Genomic DNA, 11339 nt, shown 5'->3' with positions numbered 1-11339 from the left:
CTATATATAATGTAAGACTTTATAACTTGGCGCCAATTATTGATATCAAATCTTTTATATAAATTTTACACAATCATTTGAGTTGGCAATATCCACTATATTTGACACCCTTTTTTTACCTTTTTTTAAATAAAAGGTAATTTTATAATTTGAGTATACGCGACAATGCCCACCCGTTATCGCGTTCCTGAAATTCTTCTAGGGATGCCAAGATAGGCTCAATAACGCGCAACTCGTATCACTCGTGTAAATTGGACGAACGAAAGAGTTTACAGTTTCTCGTGTTGACATTTTTATTTGCACGTTTGTTATTCGCAACAAATTCACTATTAAATACTGTATTCACCTTGATATTGTTATGTTTCTGCATGATATTTTGCACACGCTCAAACACAATGTTCTTCGCATTCTCGAGAAATTGGCGAAGTTCGATGTGCTTCGTATTAATGACCGCACCAGTCAAAACACGGCTTTCAAACGCCGTATTAATCTCGCGTCATCTGAGATCTGCGCTGTATCCAGCACCTGCGGTCACGAATCGTTGGCGTACCGAATCTTTCAAACTTTCGAGTCGCGCTATCCGTGTGACCAATGATTGTCTAATACTAATTGATAATCGCGGGCGTTTAATTCGACCATGCTCTTCTAGCGACTCGATATACTTGTCGCATCGTTGCTCCCACGCGATGTATTCTTCTCTCGAATTCAATCGGAGATTGTTCCAAAAGAACACTCTCGGTTTGCTCTATATTAATTATCTTCTTTGATGTACAACTCTCAACTTACAATTCGAACGTGTCACAGTCTTTTCATTATATCTTACCAATGATGGTTGTATCTTCTTTAGAATATTTTCGCATGTGGCATTTAATTTCAGAGTGTATCAAATGATATATAAAGATTTTATTCTTGACTTATGTGAAAATGCAACAATTGCGTTTTTAACACAATGATCTCATCGCAGGACACGTTGTGACGTGCCCATTGTTCTTAATATCATATTTCATACCATTAACCTACGTGAAATTGCAAGTTTGTAATTTTAACACGTGTCCGATCTCATCGCAAAAAACATCAATTGTTCTTAAAAAATATGTATATTTCGTATCATTGACCTATGTGGATTTGCAAATTTGCAATTTTAATACGTGAGGTGATCTCATTGTGACATGATAAAGATATTTACGCGAAATTCATCGTAGCAGCCATATATTGGCGCTAATATTATTGCAAATGTTGCAGTGTTTACAGTTACATCATATATCGAATAATGTACGAAAACGTGCATAAAGTAGATTTATTCTGTATAATCTCATCGCAGCTGCCATTCGTTGGCGCTTATGCAAAAATGCAAAATTGCAATTTTAATAAGAGTTATATTTCACATCTCACGTAGTAAACTGTCGAAAAAAGAATAGAGGGGTATACAAATTAAAAAGAACTTCAACAATCATTATTGCATTAATCGCTCTGTGAAAGATGGACAGTCTATACCTCTATAAAAAGAAACAGCTCTTGAAAAAATGTACAAAGGAAGCTCTGTGAATTATTACACTTCGATTCAACAGAATGAGGCGTACAAAAAACAGTAAGTTTCATTACCACAAATCTTTCTTATACATTTTAATATATTAATAGCTTACTTATATATATTCTTCTCCTTACAGTATATTTTCTCATAATTCATCATCTTTGGAACCTTGTACATCTCGTATCTTGGGAAGAAGATTTGTCTTAACATCCACAGCTTATAAATATTTGGATATTGGAATCAACGTGGGACCTGTATCCTATGTGGAATTACGTATTGGTGATAATCGAGGCAATCAAATATTATTGCCTTATGTAATGTGAAAATTCATCGAGAAACGTGTGAATATCGAGCAGCTTGTGCAATCAATTGCTCCTTCATCATTGTCGATTCATGATTTTAATTATGCCACGTCTCGTCCGGATGGATAACTATGTAGTTACGTCTCCGCGCCTGCGTTGTCAACAGAATTCACAGAATCGTAAAAGCAGAAAAGGGGGCGCTCCGGCATCCAGGCCCCAAGTCCGCCATCTTGTCTCTTCATTATGTTTTTCTGTTCCTGCACGGACGGCAGAGTTCACATACAGTTTTATAATTTTCATAGTTTTGTGAGTTTGCTTTTCAGGAAATATGCCCAGAAGAAGAAGAGATCGCTCATCGAGCTCTTCGGGACGAAGAAAAGTATCGAGGTCATAAGCACCGTGATAGTTCGCGTGAGAGATCTCGACATAACCCCTCTAGAAGATCGAGGGAATCTTCGTTATGTAAGAAATTGATGCGTGTTCTATCCGAGTTTATGGCATTCATAAAGGACCGAGAGGCGGAATTGGTGAGGCCCGAGAGGCCATCGCATCCGCGTTTAGATGACACCTCATCTTTTTCGGATGCACCCGTTGCTTTATCGGTAGATTCACATACAGATGGACAGACGGTCCGAGGAACGGACCGGGGCTGCGTACCAGGTGTGTCCCCTTGTTGACCCGTTATTTTTGAAGAATCGGCAAAGAGGGGACGCAATCGACTGTTTCCTATCTGTTATGCTAACCCCTTTTTTCAGAAATCTTGCCGAATGTCGACGAGATCTCGCACTCATTGGAGATATCTATTGAGGCAGACGAATCGCTCACTCAGGTAGGAGACCGGGATCGCACGCTTAATTTTTCGGAAAATGGCACCTTTTCTAACCCGGTGGTCACGGAGGTGGTCGAGGATTCAAGTACCAACGAGAAAGCATCGGATATTCTTCTCAAGGAATTATTTGGCGAGCGAACTGATTCTCCGGTTGCTACCACTTGGTCGCTTATTATTTTGGATACGATCAAATCTGATGTCCGATTGGGTTTTAGAGAGGAACTAAAAAATAGTCTCCTCGCCAAATACGAGCCCAAAGAGGAACTTGCTTTTCTCGCTCCTCCTAAGATGAATAAAGAAATTCTTCCAAATCTCGGAGCCACGGTCATCACACGCGATAAATATCAATCGCAATCTGAAGGGGAAGTAGGAGCGTCCTTAAACGCAATTGTTTCTGGCTTCTCGGAGCTCTCTAAGCTAGAATCCCTCCAGGCTTCTTTGGAGGGCAAATCCGCTATCTCCAAGATTGCTGAAGGCATCCGCCTGTTATCAGAGCATCATTTTGGCCTATCTAAAACTAGACGTGCATTCATCGTTCCTTCGCTAAATGTTCTCGGCAAGTGTGCATCCGATTCAGCCGCCATTGAATACGAATACCTTTTCGGAAATAACTTTGCCGAAGAAATAAATACTGCACAAGCAATCGAAAGAACAGCACACAAGACGGCTAGAAAGATCCAGCAGCCAGTTCAGAGAGTTCAACGTTCTGCAGTTCAACACTTTAAACAGCAGAGAAACCAGCCGTCTCGTATCAACCAATCGTTTCCAAAAAACTTCAAGGCCCCTCCTCACAAGGACTCGTCGACTCATCAGCCGAGGAGGGGCTCTGTCCAGTCGAGTCGTGGCAGGAGGCCGAGGTCCAGATCCCGCCGTTAAATTCAGTAAGGCCAGCAGATCGTTTGGCCTCTTTTATAGATCATTGAAGAGAAATTACCTCAGATCCTATCGTATTGGAAGCTGTGACGGGTTATAAGATCCCCTTTTGTACTCCGCCTCCACCTCGCCTTTTGGTCAAGGAACCATCGTTTTCCGCAACTCAGGCAGAATTGTGTAATTCTGAAATTAAACGTTTACTCCTAAAGGGCGCCTTGGAGAAAGTTCACCCGTCAATCGACCAATTTCTTTCTCCATTTTTTCTCATCAAGAAATCTTCGGGCGGTATGCGATTTATTTTAAATTTGCGGAGGCTGAATTCGTGCATCTCTCCTCCACATTTCAAGTTGGAAGACTGGCGCACAGTAATCCGCCTCATGCTTCCTAATTATAAGATGGCTACTATAGACCTCGAGGATGCCTACCTACTGATGCCTATCCATCCGTCACATAGGAAATTTCTTCGTTTTCAGTGGGGAGGTCAGGTGTATGAGTTCAGGGCCCTACCGTTTGGCCTTGCTACCGCCCCCTTCATCTTTACTAAGATTATGCGTCCTGTAGTCAAGTCATTGCGAGAAAGAGGTTTTCACTCAGTAGTTTACCTTGATGATTTTCTACTTTTAGGCGCTTCAGACGAAGAATGCCAGAATAACATTTACGCATCACAAAAGTTACTTTTATCCCTAGGTTTTCTCATCAACTATTCAAAATCTCAACTTACGCCTTCTTCAAAATGTAAATATTTAGGTTTTATTTTTGACTCGGTTCAGCAATCTGTGGCCATTCCACATGAGAAAAGACGAAGATTGTTTTCACTAATACGAAATTTTTCTCAGAGAACACATTGCTCTGTAAAGGACTTTGCGAGTATGATCGGCTCGCTTGTTTCAGTCTTCCCAGCAATACAATATAGCCCTTTATATACCAAGAGATTTGAAAGAGAGAAATTTTTGGCTCTTAAAGCCTTCTCTATGGATTATTCCAGGCAAATGACAATTCCCTCTTATTTGAGAGGAGATTTTAATTAGTGGCTCAACGTGCTCTCGGATGTCGAGCAATCCAACGTTATTCGGTCTGCCCCCTTTGTTCGTGAGATTTTCTCAGATGCGTCACTAACAGGCTGGGGAGCCTCCTGCGATGGTCGACGGACTCATGGCTGGTGGTTACCTGAGGATAGACTTCTTCACATTAACGCTCTAGAATTGAAGGCTGTTCTGTACGCCTTAAAGTGTTTTGCAGCTGATCTTCATAGCTGTAATATTCTACTTCGAGTCGATAACATCACTGCCATCTCTTATGTAAATAAGTTTGGCTCAGTCCAATATCCCCTCCTATCAGATATTGCCAGAGATATTTGGAGGTGGTGAGGAACGAAATATCTACCTCATGGCATCTTACATTGCATCGATGGACAATGTTATTGCAGACAGCGAATCACGTATAGTGAATACCGACACAGAGTGGTCTCTTTCAGCTCAGGCATTTAATCTTATCGAGAAATCATTTGGTCCTTTCGACATCGATCTCTTTGCATCATTAATAAATACAAAAACTGTGACTTACGTTTCCTGGGCCCCGGACCCAGGTGCTTGGGCGATAGACGCTTTTACGCTATCTTGGCACTCTTTCTATTTTTACGCTTTTCCACCCTTTATTTTGATTCCCAGAGTCTTACGTAAGATAATTGATGATGAAGCTACGGGAATTTTGGTCATACCATGGTGGCCATCTCAACCATGGTTCCCAATATTTCATCATCTTCTAATCGCTGACCCTATCTTTTGTGCACCTTCTCATTCTCTTCTATCATCTCCTTTTAGATCTCAACATCCGGAGTGGAAGAACCTTTCCCTGGCAGCAGGGAAATTATCAGGAAGGCATTCAGATCTCAGGCAGTCCCATCATCAGCTTTAGACATCATTTTGGCCTCGCTCTCTACAGCCACATTTAAACAATACGCTCGCCCTCTAAGATCCTGGTGGAGTTTCTGTCAGAAATATCGGATTTCACTCTTTTCTCCGGAAGTTAACCAAGTACTCGAGTTTCTTACTCAAGAACTAAAGAAGGTCGGTTCTTATTCGTCGTTTAACACGATCCGTTCAGCAATCTCTCTGATTTCCGACAACGCAATCGGCAATCACTCCCTGATCAAACGTTTCGGCAGGTGAGTCAGTGTCATGAAACCACAGAAACCTCGGTACGATTTTATTTGGGACCCAGCTCCGGTAATTGCGAAGCTAGCAAAAATTTTTCCCTATGATTCTCTAACGCTAGATACTATCAGTAGGAAATTAGTTCTCCTAGCCTTAGCCTCAGGACAGCGCGCACAAACTCTCGCGGCTATTAGAGTCCCATATATCTTTTCTACAAATAATAAACTTATTATTAGAATTCCTGACAGAATAAAGACATGGAAAAGTGAGGAGAGGTTGGATCCGACCTGGGACAGAACTCTGCCCCAGGTCAGATCCAACCTCTCCTCACTTTTCCACGGTTTTCCGACCGCCCAGAGCTTTGTATTGCTACCATTTTAGAACATTATCTACAGCGTACCAAAGAACTGCGTCCTCCGGATTGTGAGGCATTGTTTATTTCGTGTGTTAAACCCTATAAAGCGGTCGGAGTCCAGACGGTGAGTCGCTGGATTCGCAGAGGTCTGGAGGAGTGCGGAGTGCGGAGCGATCTTTTTTCAGCCCATAGCACTCGGCATGCTTCTACCTCCCTTGCTGCCGCTAGGGGAGTTTCTCTGGATCTTATCAAGAGAGCAGCGAGCTAGTCCGGAGAATCTCGAATTTTTGCGAATTTTTATAATCGCCCAATTATTAACGCAGACGACTTTTGCAATTCCATTCTTTTGTCCTAAGATATTATTATCAGTATTACTATCAGTAGCAGTATTAAGTTACATTAAGAATATCAAGTTTTTTAGTTAGTGATATTTTATTTGTTTATCTTTTCTTTTGTGATAAGGATCAAATTAATTTTTTGTTATAAGTTTGATGTATTACTACCCAGTCTTTTATTAAAGACACATTTATTTGCAAATCGCGCTATGAACAACTACATATTATCCATCCGGACGAGACGTGGCATAATTGTAAGATTAAACGAATTTACCAAGTGAAGTTCGATCTTAATTATGCTATTTCATTTCTATGTGGATGGATAACTATGTAGTTACGTCTCCGCGCCTGCGTTGTCAACAGAATTCACAGAATCGTAAAAGCAGAAAAGGGGGCGCTCCGGCATCCAGGCCCCAAGTCCGCCATCTTGTCTCTTCATTATTTTAAAGTCTTGAAGCAAATCGTCAAAAGGGTGGGAAAAGCGCGTAAGCGCTTAGGGTGAGGAGAGTCCATCCGGACGAGACGGAAGGCATAATTAAGATCGAACTTCACTTGGTAAGTTCGTTTAATCTTACAATTATAGAACTTGTTCAAATGCGAAATACAAATATTGTAAAGTTTACATTGCGCGATACATGCTTGTACATGAAGCCATCAACCGTATTCTTTCTATTTGAACTTGAACATTGCGTCGAACATGTATATTACAGACTCTATGAGAATATATATGGTGTCAGCGAAAAATTTAAACAATTTATAAACTTTTTACGGCGGAATTGTATCACAGATAAACATATTGCAATAAAAACTTTGCGTGAGAGCGACATTTTTGACAAAACTTTGATTATAGATTGTGAATTATTAGCGTACGCAATAGATAATATTGTACACTATGCATTACATGACCAATAAATGTATATTATGATATTATATTACTCGGTTTATTCTCCATTCTTCCTTTCAATTCAGCGGTTTCAGGTTGCGCTGCGATAACGAGTCGCGTGCCGACGCATCTTGTTGAATAATAATATCACTCATAAATAATATACTCATAAATAATATACTCATAATAATAAATTTAAATTACTAAGTAATATTTAAAAAAATCTCCTTTAAAAAAATAATTAATTTTAAATAAAATAATTAATTTAAAAAATTAAAATTACAAAAAAAATATCAAGACAAAACGAGGTACCTTGCTGGAAAGAGAGAGAACTTAAGAAAAGAGGAAGGAAGAGAAAAGAAGGAAGACAGAAGAAAAAATGGTAAGAGAGAGAACATGATGACGGCGGCGATAGCGGCGACGGCGGCGACGACAACGGACCCCGCATCGGTGACGTCACTCCTCGCTTCGCGGACCCCGCGCCATATTCCACCTCCTCGCCCCGCGGACTTTCACCTCCTCGCCCCGCGGACTTCCATCTCCTCGCCTTGCGGATCCCGCATCCATCTTATGGAGTGCCCCGCGTCGCGGAACTCCTCTGCTCCTCTACCCCCCTCGGAGCTCCTGAGTTAGAACCGGCCTTATATAGCTACTCGCATTCTTCCCTTTACGGAAGTAAAACAGTAGTATGTGGCGAAAATACACAGTTTGGTCTTCCATCTTCAACTTGTTATAAAATCTCCAAAACTTAACCAAATCGCTCAGTTTTTTTTTAAAATGAAGCTAGAACTGTCAGCTGTCTCAAATGACATAGCAATAATATAGATGTGAATGACTCTAGTACTTTCAAAAATAAACTAGCGCAATCTGTTACAAAAATGCGTCATGACTTTTTCGACAACCCAACTTGAACTAAATTTCTGTTTCAATAAATTGTAAGTTTTGTAATACAATTAATTCAATTTTATAATTAATTTAATTCTAAATTATAGTTTAAGACTGACAAATATAGCAATACAAATATGGATTACTATTTTGTATAATTTTGAGTCTCTGAATATATCTGAATATATCTGTTATCTAAATTAGTTAACAGAAAATTAAAATGTTTTAAGAGAAAATTTAGTTCCTAAAAGATTAAATTTAAGTACGATTTCTTATTAATATCTTTTCTTCATGTTTAAATATCTTCAGTCGTTAATTACTAATTTCTCAAATTATTTGATCTATTTTTATTAAGCTTTTTTATTAAGCTACAATATCAGATATTTCTCCGAGAATTTTGAATAATGAAGAAATTGATAAATTAATTTTATTCGTTAATTGACTGAATTGGATTATTGAGCATCAAATATAAAGTGCCATATTAATTTATGTAAGTTTTTATTTTTAAAACGTGTTTATAATGATAATAGCGCGTTGTTTGTCATTCTATTTTTATTTTATATATAATGAATGATAATGTTAAAATGAGACGAAACAGCACGCTAACATTGTTATATATGCAGAAATGTACATTGTTAACTTAGAAGAGAGAGAAGATAAGATTAAATTATTTTTTATTATTTTTTTAAATTAATTTATTTTTCAAAATTAATTTATTAAATTAATTTATTTTTCAAAATAAATTAATTTATACACGTAATAATTATAGGATATTGCCAAATCGAGATTAAATTTTGATACCTAATATTAGATATTTGATATTAGATATTAGATATTAGATATTTGAGCATTAGAGTTTTCTAAAAAGAAATTAATAATGGACTTTGCTTCCTTAAAAAATTCAGAGGCAAAATTTTAATAAGGTAATCCTTGAGCAAAGAATGTCCAAAATGGCACATTTAATAAACAAAAATCAGTGAGTGTTGAGTAATTTTTCATTAGGATTGATACCTACTTAGATTCATAGAAAAACTGAAGGCAAGAACCAATCATAAAAAATCACTGATCTGCTTTGTTTGTATGTACCCATTGAGTTGTCAGACATTGTGTCTGTAATTTATGTTTGTATTTGTTTTCTTTAAGTATCTGAGACTTAAAAATAAAGAAATAAACTATGAAAATTATCATTATACAAAATATTAAATGTAAAAAGTAAAAAGAATTAAAAATCATTATAAAATATATTACTTAATCTATTTGAATATTAAACTTTTTTTATTGCTATATTTTTATTATTTCATTATTTCGAAAGTAATATTAATATTTCGTGATCTGTAATCTGTAATATTTCGTAATCTGATATCTAATATTTATAAAATTACGCAATCTTATGTCTAATGTTCGAATAGTATATAATATTCAATTCTAATATTTGTATAAAAGATTTGATATCAAAGAAGTGGCGCCAAATTATAGTTACATTATCTCGGAAGTTTAATATACAATTGTTTTTAAAATATAAAACCATGATAAGTATCAATTAAAAGCTTTTTATCAATTTCTGGCGCCATTTATATCTTCTTAAAAAAATAAAATTTAATAAAAACATAACTCAAGTACATATCTTTACATTCAAGAGTATTTCTATTTCAATCCAAATATTACAAAATTACGTCATCTTACTGATGTTCAATAATAATATATATAATATATACTACTCGCTTCTAATAATATGTCATTTGTATAAAAGATTTGATATCAAAAAAGTGGCCCTAAGTTATAATTACATTAACTGAAAGTTTGATCTTTTTAAAAAAAATAAGATAAAATTCGACACATATCTTTGCATCCAAGACTTTTTCTATTTTAATTCAAGTATTATATTACAAAATTATGTAATTATTTCTATAAGAAACATGTCAAAAATAAAAAAAATCATATTAAAAAAATGGCCTAAACTTTTAATCCTATAAAGTAGAAAAGAAATTTTGCAAAGGAAAAAAGATGTTACCAATCCAAAATTAATGTCAATTTGTAGTTGCCAAAAAATTTTATTGAAATCTGATGTGTAAGAAAAAAAAATGACATACAAAAACTTGGCGTGCCCGGGGCACATTAAAACATGTACATACACACTTAATGTATTATATCGCATTCTTACTGTTTATCTTTTTACAATAATAATGTAAATATTACTTTCAAAAATATTTATAAATAATATTTATAAATAATATTTTTTATATAATTTATTCGTTACATTCTACGTACTCCACAATTTCTTCCTTTCGAACAATTTCGAAGGGCTTCGAACAATCTCGAAAAATTCGTTTCTCGATGAAAGATATATTGCTCACTAAATGTTTTTTTTCTCTTCCTTAAACAAATAGTCTCGGCGCCGACAGGACGGAAAGTCTAATAAAGACAAAAATTTTCCTAACAGGCTCATAAAATAGAGTGTTACGTCCAAACCCCAGAATTATTACTTAAGGGATAGGGCAAGGAAAGACGCACCGAATATCCTCTCGCAGGTGGCTCCGGAGCGTGCCTGCGAGTCGAACGCACCGTACAAGCCGATACGGATCAACGTCTTGAAAAAGACGCTATGACTCCGACTGTGTGACGTACGTCCGTCGATCCGTTAATTTAGGCAAGAGAATTTAATCTCTTTTGCCTGGGATAAGACCATATGCGATCCCCGAGAGTGGACAGGAACGAGTGTGACGAGAGGATTAAATTACGAATGAATAAATTAATTTATTGTTAAAGTAAATATTTAATTAATTAATGTGAAACAAAATATAAAATTAAAACACAAAATACTTAATATAAAGGAGAAATGGTACGCATAGTGATTACTCGGTAGATAATGGTAACGGTTAATATCCTTTCCAATGGGCGGATGAGAGTGGAAAAGAATAAAATTGCATGTAAGTGGGTGGCACAAAAGTGCGGAGGTCGTCGGGCATGGCAGTTTGGAGTAAGACTCTACGTTAAAATATTTAGGATCATGCCCGGTTTTTACAATATAAATAAATAAATAAAAAGAAATAATAGAATAATTTAAACAAACAATTATGTAAGTATAAAAGTGTTAAAACACGGTAGGCTCAGAAAGATAAGTAAGGGAGAGGGGAGCAAGGGGAAACAATCGATATTTAAATGGTGATAGGTAGATCATATTAATCCATGCGAC

At 36.7% G+C, this 11339-nt stretch overlaps 1 protein-coding gene and 2 pseudogenes across 1 annotated transcript; 2 read left to right on the top strand and 1 right to left on the bottom strand.

Annotated features, from left to right (window-relative positions):
* Nucleotides 1–142: 142 nt before the first annotated feature.
* On the bottom strand, nt 143–860 carry LOC148937179 (uncharacterized; annotated as a pseudogene).
* Nucleotides 861–1523: 663 nt separating this feature from the next.
* Nucleotides 1524–10911, top strand: LOC148937177 (uncharacterized; annotated as a pseudogene).
* On the top strand, nt 2328–5928 carry LOC148937178 (uncharacterized). Its single transcript, XM_089074137.1, has 2 exons — nt 2328–2493; nt 2589–5928. The coding sequence occupies exons 1-2, from the start codon at nt 2328–2330 to the stop codon at nt 3536–3538; spliced, it is 1116 nt and encodes a 371-aa protein (XP_088930263.1). The 3' UTR covers nt 3539–5928.
* Nucleotides 10912–11339: the final 428 nt, after the last annotated feature.

Source organism: Pogonomyrmex barbatus, unplaced genomic scaffold (assembly GCF_055798465.1).
Source record: "Pogonomyrmex barbatus isolate J1 unplaced genomic scaffold, ASM5579846v1 scaffold16, whole genome shotgun sequence".
In the NCBI taxonomy this organism is placed as follows: Eukaryota; Metazoa; Arthropoda; class Insecta; order Hymenoptera; family Formicidae; genus Pogonomyrmex; species Pogonomyrmex barbatus.
The sequence above is the reverse complement of the archived record's forward strand: the minus strand, read 5'-3'. Positions and strand labels throughout refer to the sequence as shown.